General features: G+C 43.9%; 1 protein-coding gene across 1 annotated transcript in view; it reads right to left on the bottom strand.

Annotated features, from left to right (window-relative positions):
* FBXO25 (F-box protein 25) overlaps positions 1-24,419 on the bottom strand; it is a 30,287-nt gene extending 5,868 nt beyond the window's left edge. The window contains exons 1-9 of the mRNA XM_018563126.1: positions 24,359-24,419; positions 17,883-18,014; positions 15,204-15,304; positions 13,556-13,605; positions 9,954-10,046; positions 8,036-8,129; positions 5,416-5,591; positions 5,145-5,327; positions 1,039-1,182 (exon numbers count right to left, since the gene is read on the bottom strand). Of these exons, the coding sequence (XP_018418628.1) occupies positions 1,039-1,182; positions 5,145-5,327; positions 5,416-5,591; positions 8,036-8,129; positions 9,954-10,046; positions 13,556-13,605; positions 15,204-15,304; positions 17,883-18,007 (966 nt within the window). The 5' untranslated portion in view covers positions 18,008-18,014; positions 24,359-24,419. The remainder of the gene's footprint in view (positions 1-1,038; positions 1,183-5,144; positions 5,328-5,415; positions 5,592-8,035; positions 8,130-9,953; positions 10,047-13,555; positions 13,606-15,203; positions 15,305-17,882; positions 18,015-24,358) is intronic.
* Positions 24,420-27,321: the final 2,902 nt, after the last annotated feature.

Below are 27,321 nucleotides of genomic sequence, written 5' to 3' on the forward strand. Positions count from 1 at the left end.
TGTGTGTGTGTGTGTGTGTGTGTGTGTGTGTGTGTATGTGCACGTGTTTATATTATAGTATAGGACTCCTAGTTTCAACGCCCGCCATATGACTAAATCTGTATGGAATTTGGATGTTTTCTCCCTTTAATTTTACAATTGGATGGGCACTTGATTGAGAGAACTTCTCTGAGGGACACACAATACTATTCTACACTAAACAAAATGTAGTCCCGTCATGAGGCACCTGTGTGCATTGCTGGTCACTAAGCAGAGCACAGAACATCAGGAAGAATACAGCACTGCACACACAGGAAGTTTCTTTCACCACTATAGTCTTCTTACTGGCTGCTAAATACAGCGTGACTTACAAAAATTAGCATCCATTCAGTTTTACCATAGCCCCCAACTGCCCCTCATTTGGAGGGACAAGTCCCCTTTTGGAATCAAATCCCCCCTCTCTCTCAAACTTTCCATCTTGGAAGTTCCAACCATACAAACAAAGCATCCGAGCAGGCAGTGTCTGCGGTGCTGTCTCTAGCTAACCCACAGTACTCTGGAAATCCCATGCCATATCATAAATGTTTATTTGTGAAACAATGATGTCACGTGAATATAGTTGTAACTCTTATAAACTATAATAATTCCCATTTATTATATCTGTATGGTGCTCAAACATGGTCTCTTAGAGTCAAGGTTATCCATTAAGACCCCCTGAAACCTCTCTTCAAAACAACAAACATGCAGATAAAGTATATATTTGCAGTGTAGCCAAAATAACTTAAGACACCATTAGCGTAAAAAGGGCCTCAAGTCTAGTGAGCCCAACCCTAAACTCTTTCCATAGTAGAGTAAAAAGTGTCACTTTATTAGGTTCACCTAAACTCAGTCCCCAACCACATCCACTAGTATGCTTGTTGTAACAAGGAAGGGGGTTACCCGGATGTATTCTGGATCGGAGCTCAGGTTCCCTGTACAATGCACCATTTTTGTCTGTACTTTGTCAGAATCAACCCTACAAAGCAGAACACATTTGTTAAAATGACTAATATTTTTTACCTTCCAAAATAGAATGCTGCAATGGCGACAGAAGTGCAGTGTATCTCCATATTGTTCCCTTTTTGGATAGAACTTTTTGAGTCTGAAGAACATTTGTTTCCAATCCACAAGACCCTTTTCTGTCAAGATCAAGTGCTGGCGAAACTGGAAGAGAGGACAAACAAAAGCATGCATCTCTGTATACAAATACAAAGGAGTAAACTAAACATGAGCTTGCAGTCCATCATGGGAGCGACCTTGGAGCGGTGACTACTTTACAACACACTCAGGGACCATGGGGAACAAAAGTAGTCCCCCTCCAGAAGAAAGGACAGTGTCAGCACCAATTCAGAGATGATTTGAGGATCTACAGCTGAGTGATACACAAATAAAGTACCTCTTTGGTAATAGTTAAGGTACTTGAATGCATTTTTAAGCTTTAACGCCTGAGTTTAGTGTTACTTTATGTATAAATATATTTTTTATCTTGTTTTAGATTTGTTTTTCACAGCCTACACAATCTGCTCTGTATTATATATTTATTTGTAACACAAGGGTGCCCAATGCACTAGAAGTAATTTAAAGAGGAAGCAGAGCAGTTTGATTTGCAGCATTCCTTGTCTGTCAGAAGGAAAAAAAAACATTTAGGGTAGGTTTAAACCATCCCGGTCAATTGTGGAGTGTGGACTACACATGTGTTGAGTCACAAATTAACATGCATTGCATTAGGGCAGTCTATTCATTTAAATTGTTTGTTCAATGTACCAGACCAAAAATATGCATGCTACATTTTCAGCAATGCTGGGAAGATGACCCAGAGCAGTACAGTATTAGTTAACTGGTGTGAATGGGCTGTCAAGGTTTTTTTCTTTTATGCCCTCAACCATAATAAAAGATAGAAAACAACTCCACATTATCCTTAAAAACAGAAAAAAAAATATCTAAAACTTTTCAGAAGCCCTGCTTTATTTAGGCCATATGGAGACCTGCGCCTTTACAGCTTTTCTAGAACTAGATGATCCAGCATGCCCTGCCAGCAACAGATTGGAAAGGAGAGTACCATACAAACATTCTACTCTCCAACAGTGCACACAGACTCCTCCTGGAAGATAGGTCATTCTAGTTTTAGCGGCCTGGAAAGCCTACAAGTAGGTTCATAACACTATATTTGGAGAGATTAAACGTGTGCACTGGGTTCACTGGAATATGACTCACTCACTTTTATTGAGCAATTCAATGTGGGGCTGCCAAGGATTAAATGTCATAAACAAAGGTTTGGGCATCACTGGACAAATTACAAGTTGTACATTTACTAAGTTAACACAAACTCTGGAGCAGAAACTGTTACCACATGATCACCATTTAATTCCGATTACTGAATACATATTATCTGTAGGAAGACCTCACATGGATTACTTACAGGATAACCTAAGAATGATTCAGAAGTAGAAATAGCTTGTAAACAGGGGTGGGCAAAATAATCCAGACAGGAAATGACATGATACAAGAAACATTCTGAAGCTGTAATTTCTAAGTCTTAAGTAGGCTTTACACTGTGCAAATTTTGGCCGGTTCTTCGCGAGATAGGTCGAAATTTGTACAGCGGGACCCTTCTGCCCGGCATCCCTGGATGAGCTGATTGAAGGAGCAACCTGGAAATTCTCGGCCAAATGAAGCTTGTAACCAAGCTGCTGTCAGAATAAAATGCAGAACAGCAGGGGATTCCTCCATATAGGCTCATAAGTATTGATGGCGGAATCTGTTATAATATCTTCATTCAGCCCGCAGGTTGAACAAAGAAAATATAATCTGTAATCCCAGTTTTGCCAAGTACTGACTGATAAGGTGGCCAACTTTTCCACATTTTTCAAATCGGTTTAAAAAACTCCAGGCCAACAGCTAAATACAAAATATAAAGAAACTATAGGGGTTATTCACTAAAGGGTGAAGAGTTTGGAGAAGGTATGAGAAGTGAAAATCTAGGACAACATAGCTGAACTGGAAAGTGAGATGAATTGAGAATTTTGTCAAGTCAGCTATGTTGTCCTAGATTGTTCACTTCTCATACCTTCTCCAAACTCTTCACCCTTTAGTGAATAACCCTGTATATCTTTTTTCCACTTTTCACCACCCACATTGAAGAGTGAACCCAGAAGTGCTCAGCTCTGCAGAGGTGTGCGATTCACAAGACTGTGAAAAACTATCAATCTTTTGGCACGTAAAACAGTATATAAAAAAAGACACAGTCTCTTTAAAGCCCACCCTCTAACCAATGTCTACTAGATTTGCTGCACCCACCCGTTGATTTGTTGTCAATTTGGGAGGGCAGGGGATCCCTAATACCTCCCCTGCACTCAAGCAACTCTGGTAAAGGAAACAGTGTCTTTGATCAGCTGCTTTTTCCAGCATTCCTAGCCGGGGACTGACCACCCTTAACCCAGAAGTGCTCATCCTGATGAGTCTTTTTTCACTTCAGGGCTTCCGGGAGAAGCAGGTAAACCTGAGAACAGAGGAGGTGGTTGCTGCACAGAAAAAAAAAAGCATTATAGAAGCAAACGGCAGCTGTATAGCCACTGGATAGCTACTATAATGTAGTCCACAGTCTGCTCTAAAAATAAAAAGTACAACTCACAGCTGCTATTACAGCCATGAGTTTGTTTGCATGCCGCTACAGCCATCAATGCAGTAGTTATGTCTGTGGCACTAAAAGGGTTAAAACATTAAACATATATTGCACTTGTAAATTTGGCCGTTTTCCAAGAGTTTATATTAAGAAAAATAAAAGTAATTGTGCTTAAAATTTAAATCTGCTACAACAGGCACAGACAGGACGCAGAAAAAGTATTCTAATTTGTGAGATCTATATTGTCATCAGTCATCCAGGAACCTCTGTGGAGATGCCCTATAAATGAAGAACTTGTCATATAACTGCACCGCCATCATCAGCATAATGCAATCAAATCCTGTTGTGTACAGCCAGCCTCTGGGATAAACTGCAAAATGTATTTTACACTTAACAGTTTTAAGCATAAATTTTTTAGCTGACTGTATCTCACTTTAACAGCTGCAGGCGGTCTCCTTCAGCCATGGTGCTCACATGGGTTTGTTTATATAACAGTTATGCTGGCTTAGCTGTCACTGTGTATCTTACAACCCAAGGCACAGTGACAGCTGAGCCAGCATGACATTTTTGTAAACAAACCCATGTGAACACCATGATTGGCATTCATGGGAAGTCAGCGTTGTCTATGACAGCAGTCTCAGCACCATGCTGAGGAATGTTTATCTAGAGCAGTGGTTCTCAACCATTCTAGGGCCGGGACCCCTTGGTAACATTTGCCAAGTTGTGGTGACCCCCAACAGTAAAATGTAGGGATGGCGCGGCTGATGGAAAACTTCAGGTCCCCCTCTGCTGATTGGCAACAGCAGAGGGCGGGTGCATTAGCTAGTTTGCTATTGCAAAGTAAAATAGCCAAGAGGAATCTAGCTATGCATTCCTATGGTGTTTTTTTTTTTTTTTTCCTGACTGACGGCGGCCTGCGGCCCAGATGTCAGGAAAAAAAAAAAAAAAAAAAACAGGAGTAGAGGAAGGTTTACTCTGCGGGAGCAGAGAAAACCTTCCGGGAGAAAGTGTTTCTCTCCAGGGCGGTCGGGAGCCGCTAGGCGACTCCTGGCAGATCGTCATTCGACCCCCGACGGGGTCGCGACCCACAGGTTGAGCTAGAGCATATGGACAGAAAGTGGTTAAAAGCGATTGCTAGAGCTGTACGCGATAAAGTTGCCCATACACTAATATAATTTTGTAAAAAAAATTGTATTTGCAACATTTGTTAGAAGTTCTAAAAGTTAATGGTGCCAAAACGACGATTGTTTTCAGCTGCAGTGACTATCGCAGCAGGATGGGACATTTTTTCTCGACTGAATGAATTCTAACACAATGTGGATTTGAAAAAACTTCACTCATTCCAAAATCAAATCTCAAAATCAAATGAAAATTTTGAACAATATTCTACAAGTCTCTGATGGAATTACTGAATGGTCTGACAAGATTTTTTATAAGAATGTCATACGAAAATCTACCAGTGTATGGCCAGCTTAATATTTGTATTCTGTAGTAAAACATTTACCATTTTCTCAGTAAAGTGATACTTGCACAGCGTTTTCCAGAGATGGCGGTCTTCGCTTAGAACATGCAACGTTCGATTCAGCTGGCCAAGGTTAATGATGTCCCAGGCATCCGAAAACCTGTGAAATATGTTGCTTTGCATGTGCAGTGGCATATCACAGAAGTTAAGGCCGTTGCCAAGTTGCTGGTGAAAGAAGCAAAAACAGGAAGTCATTAGAAACATCTAGAACAGATTCGCCCACCATAGAGAAATCCCAGCAACGCGGCCGTACCGGATTGATCTGTAGATTCATCAGTTGCTCCTGCCAGGAAAAGATAGCCTCTAAGCGACAAATCCAGATGTTGATATTTCCTACCAATATAAATCTTTCCAGCAGCATGCACAGTGTGGAGCTAAGGTCCTGAAGGAGCTCTCGTATTAAACGTGGATTGTATTGATCTTCCAGCACTGAAAGAATTGTAGAAAGGTTGCAGACAGATAAGCATGGTTTTTGAAGTATTAGAATCATGAACGAACAAGCTGCTTTAATGGAAATCCCAAACTTATATTTCTATGTTGGGTGTAGTTTGCAGGTTTTTATTCCTCGCCAGGTCTAAAAGCTTCTGACCCACATGCGGCATCAGCAAATGAAACAAACTTTTTAAAGCTAAAAGTCTAATCTTCTTACGTTTTGCCTTTCCTGGTTTCCTCCCGTCCCCCTTTAATAACATGGTACTTACATTTGGCTTTACTTCTCTTTTGGGTCCCAGGAGTACATAGGTGGAGCACAGAGTCACGCTGCAGCCGGAAAGGATTCCAACAATATTGGGGTCCAGCCGGCTGCCTGAACCAGCTGTGCCCGCCCTCTCCCCTTCCTCTCCATTCCAGTGAGTGCTGGAGGAACAGAGAGGGGAATCCCTGCAGGGAACATTGATTGACAGTCACTGCTCTCTGCAGGGAGGAGACCGTGAGCTGAACAATCAATCGCTCAGCTCAATCTATACAGCCAGCGTGTGACAGGTGCAGTGTCACACGTTGGCTCCAAGTATGGAGAGAAGTATATTTCACTGCCCCAGCACTTCTCTTTTAATTTAACCGCTTTCAATTAAATCACTTATTTTAGACCCAGTGACATCATTACTTGGCAACTGTGATTCCCTGGGCAATGTAGGCAGATCATGTTTGGTGGGAGGGGCTGGCAGGGTGCTTTATATAGCTTCGTGAAAACATCACAGCACCCTGTTTCTCTACTCCTCTCAGCCATGATGCAAGCAGTGGGCTGGCTCTTAGGAGGAGTTCTGCATGTGTGTTCACTTTATTTTCTGAGTGCCCTGGGAGCTCTGAACCTGCAGCAAGGGTTAGACAACCCAGGCACTCCTGCTGTGGTGAAACTACAAATTCTATCATACATCTGCCTCTGTCAGAGTCTTGCAATGCCTCATGGGACTTGTAGTTTTAAGACAGCTGGAGTGCCGAGGTTGCCACCCCCTGCTCTAGAGCATGCACTTTCCATCCCTGTCCACCAAATCTCCTATTGGTGACCAAACATGATGGATGGCCTCACTTGCCAATAGCAAAGTACATGTAATAGACTTACCACTCCTATGTTCCGGGTACGTCGTTCGGCGATGCCTCCTCTCCAACGACGTCATGCAGCTCCTCCAAGCCACAAAATTCAATTGTTCGTCGTTCGGGTAATGACAGCAACGCCGGGTAATTCGGAGATCGCTGTAAACCAATACCTCAGTGGGGGAAAAAGCTCACTCACTGCTGCCTCGGAACTTGCAGGACCTTGTCTGTGTGGAACATTTCCCACTCCTGAGTGTTGATAGACTGCTAGCTACTTTTAAAACATCCACGGTTCCAAGGAGACCAACTCCCCCTACAACCTCTGAGAATTCTCCACAGTCAGGATTACAACCAGCTTGATATCGTCTCATCTCCAAATTGTTGGCAGACGCACAAGGACTGGGGAATACAACCCCAGTTTAAAACGTCACAAAAAGGGACTTCTAAAACGCAAGTATCACTTCTTATGCCTTTCTATACTTGCTCTACAAATATCACTAACTGCTATGCTGTGAAGTTCTATATCTGAATCCAAATTAGAAGAAGTTATTGTTGCTATAGACTTTTGTTTCCCTTTATTGATTACTGTGTGTTACTTGGACTTTGGGGAATACATTTCCCACACTACCACTAATGTAGATACACACTCTCTGCTATATCCGCAGCTGTGAACCATTAAGACTCACATAGCCTGCTAACATGTGACCTGGGCAATACAGTACAGGAGACAGGACAGTGCATCAACATGCAAGCTTTGATCTGAATTTACATTGGGGGGCAGGTTGTTGGGGCATGTCAGTACAAGTGTGGAAATAAACAAAACGATAAGTACATACTGCACAGGGGACAGTTTACCAGCTTTTACAAAACCACAGGTTTAAATATTAAGTCAATCATGTTAACAATTTTCTTTACCACCAGTGCTCCCAAATACTATAATCACAGCATTATATTGTAATACAAAAAAGGACAGAAGGGCGCCCAACCTAGTGCAGATAATTTTTTATTTTAAAAGACACAAAGATAAAATTGCAATGGTACTCACAATGGAGGGTCATAAAACAGCTTGTGTGGATGTTTTGGAAGAAACAGCAGTTGAGAATGCAATCTGCCTGTGTGCCACTGTAGTTTCCGGGGTCAAGCCCCCTTCCTCAGAACGTTCTGAGGAAGGGGGCTTGACCCCGGAAACTACAGTGGCACACAGGCAGATTGCAGTCTCAACTGCTGTTTCTTCCAAAACATCCATGAAGTGGGGCAGCACCCCTAGTTGTTTTTACTTAATCATCAGGATCCGAGCACAGCACTTTAACTTTACTATAACAGCGTTATATTGCGCTTATTACCTTTTTTGACAATTTTTTCCAAAACATTGAAATAATTCTTCTGTGCTGCACCACTCAGCGATGTGAGCTGAGACTTTGCAATCAGCTGGAGCAGCTGTAGACGAAGAGAAGAAGGTTAGGAGCCATAAACACAATTGGTTTACCCATTTGTAGAGAAAATGTCAAATAAAAAAAGGTGAGTTCACTCCGTTGGGCTTGGAGACCTAACACTTCTGATTCTGTATAGTGTAACGCCACATTCACCGGCTCTGGCAAGTAACAGAGTGTCTAAGAAATGTACACAAAAACTATTTCAGGTCACTAAATTTACAATCATGATAAAATGACCCAGTGGGCAAGAAACGATCAATATCTTGTATAGACCATAGTTTAAGGACCCCAAACAGGTTATGCTCGTCTACAAATAGCACTCTCTGTCCAGGCTCTACTGGGGTACCCAGCAAACACTTTTCTAGACACACTACACTTGCATGCTAAAATATGCCATGATCTTAATTTTTTTGAGTCAGTCTTTTCGTGTCCTATCCCATTAGACTTGTTCACCAAGGGAGACCCTACTAGGAATGCAAGCTTCACGATAAGATGGTGCAGAATATTAGATAACCACACATGGAGACAAAAGAAAAAACCTCAGACCACTACACCCTCAAATCAAGGAGGTACCTGTAGAGGCAAACTGGACATCTTATTTTGAGGTCTCAGAGTCTCCCTAAAAGATGGTCCAAGTGAACCTGCCTGGGGAGGAGAACATGCTGGTGGGAGCATATCTGGATCAAAGTTGGCTTGGGGACTTGCCCCAGAAATAGCTTCACAACATGCATCAAATCTGTACTGGCCTTCTCAGCTTGCTGTCCACATAACATAGTTACATATAGTATTTGAGGTTGAATAAAGACATTAGTCTATCAAGTCTAACCTATAAGATAATACAAATTAAATCTCCACGTACAACCAACTTTACATTAATGGAGCTTGCTAGCATTACTTCCTTCACAATATTTATCAAGCCTCTCTCTTGCTTTCTCTAAAACTCTCAAGTATTTGCCATGCAACTTTCCTAAATTGTTTGTATAATGAAAATGTTTTTTTTCCCTCCGATGGAATTTGTTCCTGCTTGCCGTTTTAATGGAGAAGGAAAAAACAGTTCTGCATCTCGATGTGTGGTGTTCCTGTTGCTCATACAATGAAGCAAGCATTGCACCTGGCCCTTGCTCATTGCTGCAGTGTTCCGAATTTAATTTTACAATCTCCACTTTCTCAAAAGGTGGCCTGTGGAGTGAAACTTAACTAGAATGCAACCGCAGTTTGACTTGAATGTGAATTAGGAAGATATACCACCTTTGGCAACATGCACTAACGCTGCAATGCAGATTTGTAAATGGAGAGGGTATTTGAAGTTAATGTGTATGGACATTGCCAGCGGCGGAAGATCTCTATGACTAAAGCCCCCTGGCTTCACTTACACATGCATTTACTGTATACACGGCATGCGCAATAATTACAAACGCAAAAGGACCAGAGTGTATACGACAGTGTGATGCCCGCTGAAAATCTGGCCCGACACTGTGCGATATACACACTAGATGTGCAGCAGTTCTCATACCAATTATGTACAGTTTACAGGCCTACAGCAGAGAGGGATGAAGGGTAAAATTCAAGAGGCCTGGATTGCTATAACAACCCGGGGACACAGACCGGTCATGCACAAAATGAATTTGGCCTTTAAAAACCGACAGCCTTTTTTCTAACACCCTGTCCAAGCCTTCCCGACAGTGAAATACACGCAACCCACCCCTCTACCAGATAAAAAAAAAAAAAAACTAAACAAGAAAGTAAAAGCAAAATGTTATCGTGTTTATTTGTGACATAAATCATCAGCAACGTTCACGGATAGAATATAGAAAAATAAAATACTTACTCTGACAACATAATTAAATTTTCGGATATCCTGAATCGCACTTGAAAAGTCTAGACGATTAAATGCTTCACCCAAGGTGCAATAGCCGTGTCTCTGTTACAGAATCGGGGAAATAAGTCAGATTTTATAATGTTGTAATATGCAACAAATGACAATCTCTTCTGTCCATAATCAACTGGGGCAAATCAAGAGTGGATTTGTATACTTGCCTGTTAAGGTAACTTACTGGATGGTTTGAGAAAATACTTTAATTTTATTGTGATTTGACATGAATATTTCAAATTCATCGCCCTCCCACATGGGCACAGACAAGCGAATTGATGCATTGTCCAGTTGATATCCACTAAAGAGATGCCCTTAGCATAGTGGTGCAGACACGAACGTTGCATGGATGGAAAGCTTTTGTTATCCTGATTCCCATCTACTCAACACTAACATGCAAAGTTAGAAGAGTAGCCACACAAGAACATTTACAGAGCAATCCCATTTCATCTGTTTAACCATGGGATCAAACATAGTGCCTTAGGGAAGAACTATGGCCTGAAGATCTATTCTCCCAGAAGTCTATAGGAGCTGACAAATGTATAGTGGACCAGGTGAGCTTTTTACACATGGGTTCCATGGATGTTACAAGGTAATTGCCAACCAAATAGCTTGTTTTAAAAGGCATTCTAAACCCTTTTCTCCAAGTCCCAGATTTCTTTAAAAATGCAGGAAGAATGAACAAGCGTAATTTTGATGGTTCCATTGTAGCCCTGACATGTGTGGTTCACCCCCATACTGAACCTGGTAAAAGGTAGAACAGCCTATTGTTTCTTTAGTGAATGGTTGCCTTTAGAAACAGTCTAGTATGTCACATCTCTACCAATCTAGGGATGGAAGGACAGGAGAGACAGCTAAAAACTACAGGAAAGAAGAAGATCGGATTAAGAGGCATCATTTAAAGGTAAGTCCTTACTTTAGCACTGTGGGGGGGACTTCTGCGCTTAATGTCACTTTAATGTTTCCTGGATTACCCTTAAATGTTGGAAAATAAGATTCTAGTTCTAATCTATTTTTTTATTCCCTTTGTACTATTTGGGGAAAAGAGAAAGCTTTTCACTTTTTAAAACACCTTAGTTTGGCTGACTTCACTAAAATTCTTTAAAAAAGAAATACAATTATGACATACATTTAGTACACAGTCACTCTCAATCAGTGCTTCTCAGCCTGTGCAACCTCAGGACCCACATTCATTCTTGGTTATTAAGACGCGACCCAAGTCGCACCGCACTAGAACGCCTGCCATTGTGGTACTGCACGTTCCGGTACGGGCGATCGAACTGTGGGTGAGAGGTGCACTTGGGGTACACAATGCACCTCCTGCACCAGAACATGAGGTAGGTGCGATTCCATGGTACAGTGCGTTAATCGCATGGGACTGTTTGATTAACACACTGTGCTGGTGTGAAAGGGCCCCCAAAAACCCTGACAAACACTCACAACCACAAACTCACATACATACACACTCAACATTTTTCTAAAAATTTTATTTATTTATTTTCAGATCCACCTAGTCTCCCTACTTTACGAGAACTGGAGTGCACCCTCAGGCTGGGGTCCAGTGTGGGCTGCTGTGCTGTGACAAAGCTCCATGCATATGTGCATTGCTGGAACAACTCCCTTGCGCGCACTGTAGGAGGTGCTGGAAGCCAGAATGTGACATCACTCCGGTCCAGGCACCTCTACAGGACATGTGGGGGAGCTGTAAGCAATGCACGTATGGATGGAGCACCCTCGTGGCCATACCCCCAGCCCACCTGACCTCAAGCCGATACTCGTCGCTGTGCAACATATTTTGAATGGCTGCTCAGCATGAGAACTGACAGTGGTGCAATAGGAGAGGCTGAGGAGCCTCTCACCTAGCAGTGGAAGGCACGTGACGACCCACTGAACAACGCGCTTTTGGGTCACGACTCACGAGTTGAGAACCACGCCTCTAAATGACTACTTACATTGGGCCTGGAAGATGGACATCAGCGTTTTTAGTAGTTAACTGTTGCCTTATGCAGCAAGCCTCTAACTGGTAAAAGCCTTTACCCAAAGAGATGGAATGTATGAGACATTCAGAGCATATAAATGGGGGGTTAACCTAGCGTTGCAGAAGAGGTGCTGTAGAACCTTGAGCACCCCCTCTGCATCCTTCCTGAGGGACATGAAAAGTACTGCAGGTAGGGAAGTGAGAAGGGCAGATTAACCCCTCTTTGTTTTCTGTCTCTTAAAACAAGCAGAAAATGTTTCATGCTTGAACTGTTTTTGAAATGCATGGAGAAATTAAACTTGATATGACTTAGTGCTGTTCGGCTTTCAATTACACTGTGTGGCACTACCACGGTATAATGTGGCATCAAAGTCACCCAGGACTCCCACCAAGAGGGGCTGAGTGGTTCCAGGAAAGTACTTTTACCAGGGAAGAGCTGGCTTTACAATTCTTTCTGGGTTTTCTGGATTATAGTTGGGATCCTGTAGCCGGGAGATTTCCAAGTGAACTGGGAGGGAAGAAGTCTCCATTCCTGCGTCCGGGCTTTAGTGGTGACCACCACCGAACGATTGTGCATAGCCCTTAGGAAAAGGATGCTGGTTCAAGGTTCCACCTCGGAGATAGAGGAGGTCTCTGTGCAGGGGTCTGCAGGGCTCCTGGAACCAGCCTGTGTTGCAACACACCTTTGTGGTGAGGACCAGCCCGTGCGACTGTGAGAGAAACAGTTGGGACTAGCCTTGGAAACAAAGAGGACCAGTGGGTCAAAGAGGCAAAACGCTGAAAGTTAAAGCCAAGAAGCTTTATCTGTGTTTTCGTTGCCAGTACTGTGGGTACTTTTGTTTGGAAACCCCTGCGAGGGGAAAACCGGTGTGGACTTTTTGTTGAGTTTGAATAAAAGTGGGCAAAGAACATCATAAAAAGAAGGCTGGATTCACACCTAGGTGTATCGAATATGCACGTTTGTCGCGCGATTCGCGGTAAAAAAAACCCGCTACCTGGCTTTATCCCAATGGATACGTGCCACAAAAACGCCCCAAAGAAGCTCCTGTACTTCTTTGGGCGTAGGGCGTTTTTGTAGCGCGTTCATACGACCTGTAATATGCCCAGGTGTGAACCATACCCATAGGAAATAATGGGATTTCGGTGTTTGAGTGTTTTGCAGAGCGTAGGAACGCGCTACAAAACGCCCATGTGTGAAGTGTCCTTAATGTGCTACCATTTGTAAGCAGCATGGTACAAGCCAGATCATATATATTGTGAAAGAACACTTCAATACAGCGAATAATCTCGGCTTGTTGCACCACTTCAGCACACCAAATAACTGGAGCTTATTTGCAATGTGCCCGTGGTGTGGCATCACCACAATAACTCACAACTGCCCAGGTCTCCTAATTTGCCAACAATGAGAGGATTTCCACATGTATGAAGAACACAAAACATGCTAAGATGACACCACTGAGAGACTGCATCAGAAAAAAGAAAAGTAAGTAGTGGCACCATAATAAAACATTGTTATGTTTGGTGCCATCCGATCACCTTATCTGTACAGACATTTCTTTTGGCTGGTGCCGAATATACTTACTTCTCGTGTACTCCCCTTCTGGACATAAATCCATTTATCACGATAGAAATCTGATGGAAAAAAAACAAACAAATTATGCTAGGACACAAAAACCACAAAACACAAAAACCTTGAATAGATTAACATATAATCTAGAGCAGGGGTAAGCAAACCCTGGCCTTCCAGCTGTCGCCCAACTACAAATCCAACTGGGCATTGCAAGGCTCTGACAGCCACAAACATGACTCCCAGAGGCAGAGGCATGATGGGATTTGTAGTTTCACCACAGCTGGAGTTCACCTACCCCTGATCTAGAGCAAAAGAACATAAACAATCAGTTTTTCACTGTCCCCATTCTAAACACCAATGACATGTGCTTGCCTTTACTGCACAATACTGGGTACGGCACAATACTGCTTTCTACACAAAGATTAGCAGCAGATGATCACAGTGTTTGGATAGAGTGAGGAAAGATGAGAATATTTAAGTGTGACCAGTGTAAGTACCTGAATTAGACTTGGTATCAGCTACTTGCAATCCGTTTTACAACAATACTTATACTGGGAGAAGGTTGGGCAAGACTGGGGGCCACTTACGTGTGCTGAATGCAAATATGTTAACAAGAAATGTGGAGATAGGAGGAGAGAGAGCAGGGGAATGACCTCATCAGTCAGCTACTGCCCTCAAGGGCTTATTCACACACATGCCTGGTATCATGAAGCCAAACTCAACCTTTTTGGTGCATAAAAGTGCATTTCAAGAAAATATCCTATCATTTTCTATAAGGCTGGTTTACATCTATCCCTGTACTCCTTATCTGTAAGTGGAGCCACCCACCTGGGCTGGGAGAGGCAGATGTTTAAAGTGACACTAAACTCAGAAGTTACAACTTAAAAATACATTCAAGTACCCTAAATATTAACAAAAGTGTATCATATTTGTGTATCACTCGGCTGTAGATCCTCAAATCATCTCTCAATTGGTGCTGACACTGTCCTTCCTTCTGGAGGGCGGCTACTTTTGTTCCCCATGGTCCGTGTGTGTGTTGTAAAGTAGTCACCGCTCCAAGCTCACTTCTGTGATGGACTACAATCTCAATACAAATTAGTAAACTAAACGTGAGATTGTAGTCCATCACAGGAGTGAGCTTGGAGCGGTGACTACTTTCCAACACACACAGGGACCACGGGGAACAAAAGTAGCCACCCTCCAAAAGGAAGGACAGTGTCCGCACCAATTCAGAGATGATTTGAGGACCTACAGCCGAGTGATACACAAATAAGATAAATCTTTGTTAATAGTTAGGGTACTTGAATGCATTTTTAAGAATTAACTCCTGAGTTTAGTGTCACTTTAATCCTTTTAACTATTCAGGTCAAAAACAGAGGTTTTAGTTACATGCATCTGCAAATATATGGGCAAGCCACATTGCCCCGTCAAGGCACCTGTAATAAGTGTGGCCTCTAACGCTACACTTAGTTTCCCAATTATGGGTCATATATAGCAATGGACAAAAACACTGGGGGCTCACCTATGTCAGTGTCACTTTAAATATCAGGAATAATGCAGATAACAAAAATACAAATTCTATGGCAGTTAAAACAGCTCCTAGGTGTTTGCCTGGATTTCAGTGCAAATGAACTTACACTGTGACACTCAATGCACTTACACTGTGATTTTGCAACATTGTTGAATTCCTCTTTTTCGGTTTTGTTGTTGGAGAATGCACAATCTTCAGGAGTGTACGGTTCTTGATCCTCTAGATTTAATCTGGGGGGTTGGAATCAAGAATAAGATTAATTACTTTTGCAAGCATTTTGAAATATATATGTTATGTTATTTGTACTATTAGGTAATATAGTAACATCGCTATTATAACTCCACAAACGTACTTTAATTCAAGGAAGTCAATTAAAGAACTCTGGGCAGAATAAACTAAAAAAATTAACCCTTGCAGTGGGGCTACCCCCGTAATGCAAGAGTTAGGTGATCAATTTGGTCTAGTGTGTACAATAAACAAAAAAAAGAGGAGAGAAAAAAAAGAGGAGAGAGAGAGAAAAAAAGAGGAGAGAGAGAGAAAAAGAGAGGAGAGAGAGAGAAAAAGAGGAGAGAGAGAAAAAAGAGGAGAGAGAAAAAAGAGGAGAGAGAAAAAGAGGAGAGAGAAAAAAGAGGAGAGAGAAAAAAGAGGAGAGAGAAAAAAGAGGAGAGAGAAAAAGAGGAGAGAGAAAAAGAGGAGAGAGAAAAAGGAGGAGAGAGAAAAAGGAGGAGAGAGAAAAAGGAGGAGAGAGAAAAAGGAGGAGAGAGAAAAAGGAGGAGAGAGAAAAAGGAGGAGAGAGAAAAAGAGGAGAGAGAAAAAGAGGAGAGATCACTCATCCGACCCTTAATTCCACGTCAGTGACATCTCACCTCCCTCACCCTCTGCTCCAGCTGTGGAATGTCAGTTGGAGTATTCACGTACAATATACCTGTAATGGACGTGAAGGCATCATGGGTCCTTAGACTGCCAGGGCCTGGGGAAGAAGAGGCTGTCTAGCAGGCAAGCGGGGCGAGGATTGGGCGAGTGTATCTTGTTTGTTTTACACTCTAGACCAAAATGAGCACTTACCCCTTGCAGAGCAGGGTTAGTAGCCCCACTGCAAGGGTTCATTTCTATTCTGCCTAGAGTTGTGATATCAAAGTGATATTAAAGTCAAAATGTTTTTAAGCCATAACAAATGCTGATGGAATCACTTACAATGCAGGGGTGTGGAAATTTTTTTTTTTTAAAACTACTTGTCCAAGGGCTAAAGCGGGGACAAATCTACTTGTCCTTCATGACAATCTACTTGTCCCAATACAAAAAAAATAGTTTTAATCAAAACTAGGGACACACCAATGCCGGTTTTTCGGTATAGAGTACAGATTTTTTGCTTTCGGATCTCGCCGACACTGAATACTAATACCGGTGCTTCCGCTGGCAATCAGGAAGCCGGGCAGCAGGTAATGACATCCCGCCCAGGTTTCCGATTGCCACGGAAGCCAGCTCCATGTTGTTTGGCCTGCTTGATTGTGATTGGCCAATCAGAAAACCAGGAGGCGTGTCATTACGTGCCACACAGCTTCCTGATTGCACGGGAAGCTGGCTCCATGTTCCCCTACGGGACTGCCAGTCAGGAAATGTTCATCTGGCCGTAAGTTCCAATATCAGGGAAGGTATTGGAGCATTTGGGTGAGTACGAGTACTCGCCCAAATACTCTGTATTGGCACTGATACTAGTATCGGTGCACCCCTAATCAAAACATATTTGACTTGCTAAATAGCGCTTGTCACAGGTCAGCGCAGTCATCTGACCACGCTGACCAATGAGTGCTTGCAATTTGCGAGCGAAATTCAAAATGTTTAGGGAGGACTGCGCTGGACAGCAGTACGGGGGACAGATAGTACACCCATACTGGCGGAGGGGAGGCATTGTTCGCCGAAAGGTAAGTATAGCCAGGGGGGTGGCGGTTTGGGAGAGACGGGGCCAGATTTCATCGGGTAATTTTAATTTGTTCCATATTACCTGGGAAAATGAACTTACCCTTTAATGCACATTGTGTGTGTGTGTAAGAGAATTCTGGCTACCACCATGGAATGGTGCTGCAATCTCAAAGCACATGCAGAATGTCCTACGCATGCGTTTATTTGCATGCAGATGGCGGGGGCAGCAGGGTTTCATTTTTAAAATCTTTATATATTTTATTATTTTTTAACTTTTTAAATTTTCTTAAAATTTGTATTTATGTACTATTTCCATCTAATGTTCTTCCTATCAGATAGGGGATTAAAATCCCTTATGTGATAGTTTGGAGGTGACAGGCTCTCTTTATGGAACCTGCCCTCCAACATAGAACAGCTGTTCTGTGTAGTTCCTGACAGCCGAGACAGGTGGTGCTGCGATTACAGCGCCACGGTCTCAGAGAACACACAGAGAGCCTGTAGAGCAGACGTTCTTCGTCTGCTCTACTGGCTCAATGGCTGAGCTGTTGTGCCGTAGCATTCGGGGTGCCCCAGGAGAGCGGGGGACCCCGAAAACTACGGCGGAGGGTGCGGGCAGAAACGATCGCCGATGCTCAAATTGATACAAGTGGTCTGATCAGATCACTTATACTTCCCTTCCCTCCTCCACTGTCCAATGAGAAGGCTGCAGGAAAACTTTGACATTTTGACAAAAGCACATTGCTGGACAAGGAAGATGAACGGCTTAGTAAAGTAGTCAATGACCGCAGACAGCAAGCAAAATTGTATTTCAACTGTGTATTTAGCCGTTTGCTAGGAGGTTCGCTTTAATATTATAGAATAATACAAAATGAATGTTGGTGTACTTACAGCTGAAGATTAATGTTGTTGTTTTCTTCAGGGTCACCGTCACAAAATTCCCATCTTTTCCACCCATCTTCAGTTTTTATCCAGGTCCAGCCTGGAGAACGCCAGTCTTGACCCAAAAATGGCATGGCTGTCCTGCTGATCAGAGCAATAGATGAATCTTACATTCTTCTCAAGCACAGTCATGTCATAAGGGGTTGTTAACAAGTACACCAACATGACAACCGCAACAAATAAAAATAAACAAAAAATCCAATAAACACACCATCCTTGTACTTGTGTAGGTTGTACTACGGAGCTGCTATATATAGTATTCTCACCCTAATTACTCTGCTTTCTTGTCTCATGTTGTACTGAGTGAGACTTTATACTGGAAGGTAAACCGGTGGCGCCACAACGGGAGGAAGACCGGTGGCGCCACAACGGGAGGAAGACCGGTGGCGTCACAACAGGAGGAAGACCGGTGGCGTCACAACGGGAGGAAGACCGGTGGCGTCACAACGGGAGGAAGACCGGTGGCGTCACAACGGGAGGAAGACCGGTGGCGTCACAACGGGAGGAAGACCGGTGGCGTCACAACGGGAGGAAGACCGGTGGCGTCACAACGGGAGGAAGTTTCAGTTCAGCAGTCTCTATTGCCGAGCAGAAATAACCTCGAGCCCTTTAACTTACATAAATAACATGGCTAATATTTCCATACGTTTCAGTTTACAAAACTAAGTAGGTAATAACAATATAACAGAAAGAACAGAAAGTCTTTTTTTGTTATTTGTGGCCACTTCATTGGGGCTCTAGACATTCAGATTACTTATAGGCCTCATTCACATTGGTGATTTAGGGCCGACAGCTGATTCTTGCGGCTGGGATCACAGGTGGTTCCACACATCTGCGGCCACTCAACCTGAGCAAAGGAATGAAAAGGCTGACAGGAGCTGCAGTCCTGTGACTCTATTCACACGTATCCACACATTCAGGAGTCACCTGCAGCTAGGGATAACTGACCAGCCCTGGAGAGGCAATCTGTCTGCATCCCAGGTCAGACATCTGTCCTTAGCCGTAGGTAACTTATGGGGTTGCAGATGCATGTGAATAGCGGCGGACAGCTGCGGCTCCTGTCAGTCTGTCTTTGCTTTGTACAGGTCGGATGGCTGCAACTAGCTAAGATACAATAACCCCCTACATTCAGGGCCCATGCACACCTAGCAGTCCAGGTGCATATCACTAACATACACATTGTCGCAGTGCACATTAAACCATCTAACATGCTTCAGCACATCGGTGGTTCCTTTCACCCATAATGGCACTACCGGGCATTGTGGGGTGTCTGAAAAAAAAATGCTGCCTTTAAAAAAAAATTCTGTTCTGGTGCATTGGCAGCACATTCATTTTAATGAATTTCCTGTTTGGAAGATTTCCCCACTTCCTGCCCTGGGGACACATATAATTAAAAAAAAAAAAAAAAAGCTTTGTTTCCTGGACTGAAAAATAAAGTTTTTTCCCTTTTGCCTTCCTATTAATAGGGATATTTGCTAACTTTTTGTCCCAATGGTTACCAGGACAGGACGTGGCACAGTCAGAAATGAAATGTTGACGTCTGTCCTTCTCCTAGTAAAAGCTTCCACTTACATGTAACCGGTCACTCTGCTTGATGAATCTGAGGCAAAGGCGTGTCCCTTTAGTCAAACCATCCAGACATATCTATCTTTGTTAATAAATAACTAGGGAACTATGACTGTACTGTTAATATTTAATAACAGCAATACTGGATGGGTTTAGGGCCTCATTGACACGGACATAGAAGGAACCCAAGTGCAGCAACATGCGTAAAATGTGCATCTTTGTAGATGTGTTTTGGCACGTATGAACACGAACATCTGACCCATATGCGTTCTTCAACATACAAATTCTTTTTTTATTTTTAGCATTAGGAACATAATATTCTATGTGCGTGTACGCACATACAAGCGTGTTTTTACCTGCGTATATGCAAAAAATACATACGATTTATGGCCCCAAACGTAACCCTGTTCAATTTTTTGGGGTGCGCATCTGTACACAACGCAAAAACACGGCACTACATGCAGCTGTGTGTATGGGGTCGTATATTTCCATGTGCTACGTACAGATGCACACAGAAATAAGCACAGCATGCATCTGTACGTAGCTTTTTTTTTAAGCCTGTGTGAATGAGCCACAATGCTCATGAACCTAACGATGCGCTGCTACCACAAAGTAGACGACAAAATCCTACATGCCATTAAAGGAGAAGCACAAGGAGGGTCAAATATACTCCCCCTGCTGCAGAAGTCACATGCCGATTCTATACACTGAGAGCTGAGTGATCATGAACTGCTGATCACTCAGTTGATGGTCTCTTCCCTGCAGGGATTCCCCCCTCCCCTCTCTTTGTTCCTCCAGTGCTCATTGAAGGGACAGACAGGGGAGGAGGCGGGCACAGCTGGCTCTGGCTATAGGCAGGCAGATCCATTTGTCAATCAGGCAGCCGAGTGGATCCTAACAATATTATCAGGATCATTCCCGGCTGCAGCCCGGGTCTGCACACATCTGATGATTTGGATCACAGGAATGCATTAGTAGATCTACTCCTGTGACCAAGAAGCAAAGCAAAGAAAACATAAAAAGGAATTGGCTTTACTTCTCTTTTAAAAGGTCCTCTTTGCCATGTGTACAAATATAGCGAATAAAGAGACAATCTTACCGCAATACAGAGGGAGGAAATCTCTGCGGGGGTTAAATGTGGCTAAATTGATGCGTGGAGATCTGCACCTGGACTCACTGCCCTCCGCTAATTACTGTGCCTATATTAGGGCTGCAACAACTAATCGACATAATCGATTATAATCGATTATTGAAAAAGTTGTCAACTTTTTCAATCATCGATTAATCGGCTTCTGATTGGTTGGCTTTGTTCACGGCTCCACACACGCTGCGCGCCACGCCTCCTCCCCAACTCACGCTCGCCGCTGCCAGAGGAGCAGATGTGGGCGGATGACAGCCGCCGATAGACAGGCATGGGTTTTGTAGTCCTCATTAGCCGGTGCCATTCTGCATTCATTGCTGTATAATTTTACACTTTTCATTTCACTATATTGTCCACCACACTTTTTTTTTATTTTTTACTTCCACCGCTCCAAACTTGCTCCCGTGATGGACAGCAATCTCAATACAAACTAGAAGTCCCTTCACTGGAGCCATATTTTAAAATGTATTTTATTTTTTATCCGATTAACCGATTAATCGAACTTAATAATCGGCTAACTAATCGATTTTGAAAATAATCATTAGCTGCAGCTCTAGCCTATATCCTTCATTACATAATAAAATCCTCTCTTACCAGTTACTGATTAACAAAACACAGATAATGATGGAAAGTCTTTATGTAATAAAACTCACCGGCCATTGAAAACTCAGCATTGCGCCAATGTGGATGTGCCCAATTATCCATACAGCAAATATTGTGGGACCCTGAAATGGAATCTTCCCCTCTGCACCCCTGACACATCCTTTCCTGGACCATAAACCAAGCAGTTCAAGCTACTGTATATATTAGAGCTGCAACAACTATTCGATTGAGCCAAATAAAAATCGACGATGGAAAACGTTGTCAACGTTTTCCATCGTCGATTAGTTGGCTATCTATTAAATTGCCTGTTCTCCGCTCCATACACCAGTCGCCCACGCCGCAGTCCAGCCCCCGGGTCTCCTCCAATCCCGGCGCTCCTTACATCTAGCCAGGCCAGTGCGGTCACATGACAGATGCCGGGGATGTGAGCGCGACAGGTGTCAGCCGGGGGACGGAGACGATGGCTGGGGACGAGCTGGCATCCAGGCTGAACCGGCGACTGCAGATGGGGGACTCGGAGGACGGGGAGAGGGAGCAGCCCAGCATGAGAGTCTTCAATCCCTACACCAAGTTCAAGGAGTTCAGCAGATCAAAGACATGGAAGGAATGTTCAGACAGTGAGTGCCCCAAGCACCCTGGAACCCAACACCGTGCACCCCAATCATACCAGTCCTCTGCAACCCATTCCACCATCATACCCGTCCTCTCCTTCCCTGCACTCCATTCCACCATCATACCCGTCCTCTCCTTCCCTGCACTCCATTCCACCATCATACCCGTCCTCTCCTTCCCTGCACTCCATTCCACCATCATACCCGTCCTCTGCACACTATTCCACCATCATACCCGTCCTCTCCAATAACACCAGCTATAGAGGACTACTAATCCCAGCAATAATACATTGTATACAGCGCAATGCAGAATACCAGCAGCTACAGAGGACTACAAATCCCAGCTATAGTATAATGTACTATTGCTGCGATTTGCTGTATTCCTCTATAGCTGCTGGTATTCTGCATTGCGCCGCTGTATAATGTACTATATTGCACACCAATATATTTTTTTTTTACTTCCACCGCTCCAAGCCTGCTCACATGATGGACTACAATCTCAATACAAACTAGTAGTCCATTACTGGAGCCTTTTTTTATCCGATTAACCAATTAATCAAACCTAATAATCAGCTAACTAATCGATTTTGAAAATAATCATTAGCTGCAGCCCTACTATGTATTAAAGAAGGCAAACGTGTTCATAACCCTTGGATTGGGGCTACCCCTCCTACCCCCCGCAACTGCTCATTTATGTCTAGGTGCTGACATTTTTTTTTAAAAAGGTTATATATATACGATCCTCTGTGCTGGCTTGCTCTTACATCGGTCCCTGGAGCCTCTCTCTCCCCGCGCTGCAGCGGTCTAACGATACTTTAGTAATCATCTTCAATATGCAGTGTAAATTATTATTATTAGAGGAGATATTATAGGATGTGAGGATGCCAAGGGGCATACCATTGCTGCAGTAGAGGAGACAGGCTTCAGGGAATGAAGTAGCAGCCAGCTGGCTCCGCGGTTCGGTGAATATAACTTTTTTTTAACACCTAGGCAAAAACGAGCCCATTTCCACCTTTGTGGATTTATTGTTTACAAAAAACATATGCCAGCAATGTACACAGAGTGAACATGAAGCAGGCATATGCAGTTGCTGCAGAAACCTACTTTTTTGTTTGTCCTCTTCATCTCTTCATGGCTCCTTTTGAAATGACCGCCTCTGTGCTCTGCAAGCAGTCTGTGTAAATTTAATTATCTCTCCTCCCCGCCCCCATCATTAGTATTCATAGTGGCAAGTGAAAGGCAGAGCTGGTGTGCAGTGATCTAGTTACAATGACGCACAGGGAGGAGGTCATCTGCTGTACAATCTGACCCTGGTGTCAGACCGAGTTTCCTGTGGAGGGGATTTTCAATTTGTAGGACTCCGTCCCGCTAAAAAGTTCATAAAATTTTTTTTTTTTTTTAAAAAAGCCAGCAATGCGAGTCATGAAAATGTGCACACAAATACATCATCACTGCACCTCTACATTACCACAATACATGCTGAGCAGTTACAAAGCTGGGAATGGGCTTTAATCCCTGCAGTGTGGGGGGTGGCACCACTGCAAGTGTTAAGAACATTTTCCCTGGCGTTCTGCAGTAAGCTGTGAAAGGTACTGGGCAGTTTTTACCTTAACCACTTGATGTCCGCGGTGTTAAACCCCCTTCCCATCCAGGCCATTTTTCAGTATTCAGCGCTGCGGTACTTTGACTGACATTTATTCCGTCATGCAGCGCTGTACTGAAATGAATTTTATACCATTTTTTGGGGGAAAGATAGAGCTTTAGAATGTATTGAGGTAAAAAACACCCAGCCTTTAGTAATCCTTTAAGAGTGCATTCCCCTCACTTTGTGGAGATTTCCTCTTACTTGTTGCTGTGTCTACAGGACAGGAAATGAAGGGAAAACTTCCTAATGGGACACGGGGGAAACAAAACAGTCAGGGGGTTTTAACCCTTCACTACCCTAAGATGAAAAACATACAAGTTTTATATACGTAGCGGTGAACCTTTCATACCAGCTCCACCGGGAAAAACGCAGCGCCACTGGGAGGAACCCAGCACCCCAACCACAGAGTCCTATGGGGATGTTAGTATTCGGAGACTCAGCCTGCTAACAATCTGTTTAGAAATGGAGGATTACCACTCTATAAGGGGAAACCTGGAGCAGCCAGAATCTGAAGCAGGTGTGCACGGCAACCAATCAGCTTCTCCCTTTAATATTCAAAGCTTAATTCAACTAAAGAGAGAAGCTGATTGGTTGCCATGGGCAACTGCTCCAGATTCTGGCTGCTCTAGTTTTGATAAATTCCCCTCAACTTCCCAATCACTGGCCGGAACAAACCGGCTCAGGGCAGGAGAGGGCCCCCCACAGTATTTTTTTACCGTCCTCCCAGTACAACCATGGCACCCGCACTCAGTGACCCCCTTACCAGTATCCTGCCCCCTCCTCTCTTTCGTACACCTGGTGACCCCCTTATCAATACCCTGCCCCCTCCTCTCTTCCGTACACCCGGTGACCCCCTTACCCTTTTCTCCCTCCTGCTCTCCTCAGCACATAGAAACACCCAGCCGCTCTTGTTGACGGAAGTCTCCAGCACTGTCACATGATATGCCAATAGCGCCGCTATCCCCGCACATATTCTCGCCCATTGGTTGGCAGCTGGTGACGCGTCCCGCTCGCCCGCTAATGCTCGGAAACTAAGAGCTGATTGGCGGAGAGTTATGGTCAGGTGACTCAGACCACGTGTGTTTGTTTTGATCCTCCTGTCGTCTCCCAAGTGGCTGATGTGGCGCAGAATGAGTGGGAGGAGCCGGCGCCGTGATCGGGGTGATGGGGAGTGAGGCTGAGTGTTGTGTTGTCACCTCCTATATTAGGACTGCACAGAGAAAACACACCCTCATAATAAAGCTGGACTGGGGGTACAGTGGGGTGGGTTCTGGTAATCAAGTTGCTGACCAGTAATGTTACTGCTAGATATTGGGCTCATATTGTTAGAAATGTCTGTGCCTTATGAGTCGTAGGCTCCCTTTACACCTGAGCGTGCCATGTGCAATTCAGCACGTTAACCGCGACAACCACAATTAGAATGCAGGACAACTGCTCAGAAAATTGCGCATGTACATTGTCTCGCTTTGCACGATTTTGTCCACACGTACGAACGCTCAGGTGTGAATGTCACATTAGAATGCATTGACTGTGTTTTGCACGGATCTGATCACATCTATACGTGCGGAAACGCGCAATAAACGCTCAGCTGTGAACCAGGCCTGTGGGTTTTCAGACGTTTTTGAGGCTTTTGCATGATTTTTTCAGGCCTGAGCGTTTTTGTTTTAGCCAGTGGAAAGCTGGTAAAGATGTGTGGGGATTCAGTGCAAACCCAGTTCACCAAGCCAGTACAAAACTGAAGCGGACGCATCACCCTCCTGGCCAAATCAGCTATGGCATAGGCGGTTCCTGCATATACATATCACAAAGGGCCGGGGAATGCCCTGGCCGCAGCTGAGTGGGCCAAATGGGGGAGGGGTGTCACTGACAGCAAGCTTAGTTCACATCCATAATGTTGAGCATTATCGTGCTTTGGAAAACGTGCAACAAAATGCTGAGGTTTGATAGGGGGCTCAGGTGACCAGATTTTCAAAATGAAATTCAGGGACACTCTACTGGCCATGGTGATCTTTAACGACACCCACAAACCCCACTTTTGTAGCCACACTCACACAAAAAAACCCCCTTTTCAACCATGCCCTCAAACAATTGGTCGTAGACTTTTGGAATAAGGGGCAGACGTTCAAGACACAGAGACAAATAGGAGGCACCATGATATGCATGGTTAGGAAGAACACCTTGAAGGTATGCACACAGTGCACCACTCACTGAGCACCTAGAGGTGTGGCCTGATGGTGGGTGTGGCTTCACAGTGTGTGGCTTGTGGTGTGGGAGTAAAGCAAGCCTCGGCACTGTGCAGACATACCATAATATTCAGGAAAGCTGCTCTGTTTATGTGGATTGTATAAAGATGTAAAACAGCCATATTTCACGGGTGCTTCTGGGAGGGATTGCCGTTATTTCTGCTGTGTTCTCTTTGATACACCTCCGTCACACTGCAATAAACTTTGACCTCATTCACACTTGCTGTGCATGTTCACGAAACGTACAAAAAAAGTGTGTCCCACTTGGTGAGCCGTCCATTATTAACAGCACCCCGGTCAAAAACCACAGAAAGTTTGCCGCTTAAACAACTGAATGGGCTTCTTTTGCGCGCGTACAGCAGCCCACTGAAATGAATGAGCTGATCTATGTGAATGAGCGCCCAGCGTATAAAAAGTAACCCAAGAACACTACACACGTTTACGCCCATTGCAGGTGGGAATGGGGCGCTGTATTCTGTAGAATAAAAAAATGATAGCTGCATTTATCAAATCGATATTTTTAGAAAAAAACCCACTAAAATGGGTTCTAGTGCACACACACACAATGCGATATCATATTTTTGGGTAAAAAACGTTGAGAAAATAGTTACCAAACATGTCCCGCGTTAAAATTGCGTGCAATGGTGAAAAACTATGGTACTCAAAATTTGTCCTTAAGCGACGCTTTAAGGTCCAGTTCACATCCAGTGCGCTCCAGCACGGTTAGTGGCTGGAATGCAGTGGATCTCATAATTAAAGCCTCTTGCATTCTGGGGTTGGTTGGAGGTTTGGTGGTGCCATTCACGTCAATTATTATTATTATTATACAGGATTTATATAGCGCCAACAGTTTGCGCAGCGCTTTGCAAGATAAGGAAGAGATTACAATCACAATACAATTCTAGACAAGATGGTAAGGAGGGCCTTGCCCCTGAGGGCTTACAATCTAATGGACATGTATAGATGTCACCAGCACACCAAAAATCCTATACATGTTTGCTGATACTGGTGGCGCCATCCACAGTCACTGCGGGCACCTCCCCATTACACGGGACATTCGGTAAGGAGTGCGACAAGCAAGTTGAATAGTATTCATGTCAATGGCACGCTGCCACGCCTCCCGTCCACATTGCGATGCACTATTTTTTGCAATGACAATGCACCGGAACAGGCCGCTGGCACTGCTGTACCACACGTTCTGGTGCGGGCGATCGCACTGCGGGTGGGAGATGTGGCTGCGTACCTTTGACATGAATGGCACCCCCACACCCCCTCTTGTCCCAGAACACAGGAGACTTTAACTATGTGATCCAGTGCGTTCCGGCCATTAACTGTGCTGGAACGCACTGGAGTTGGTGTGAACCGGCGCTAAAAGCCTTAACTGCTGAACAGTTTAGAATTAACAGCTAATTATGGTCCTAGAATTATGCTTCTCACTCGGACGTTTGCGGCAATAGCCAACATGTGTGCTGAAATACAAGTGCAAGCCCTACACATGTTTTTTCGCATGCAGATGGTGGGGGCAACAGGCTTAATTAAAAAATTTTTTATTTAGTTTTAGTATTATTATTAGTATTAT

Source organism: Nanorana parkeri, unplaced genomic scaffold (assembly GCF_000935625.1).
Source record: "Nanorana parkeri isolate BGI_ZX_2015 unplaced genomic scaffold, ASM93562v1 scaffold634, whole genome shotgun sequence".
In the NCBI taxonomy this organism is placed as follows: Eukaryota; Metazoa; Chordata; class Amphibia; order Anura; family Dicroglossidae; genus Nanorana; species Nanorana parkeri.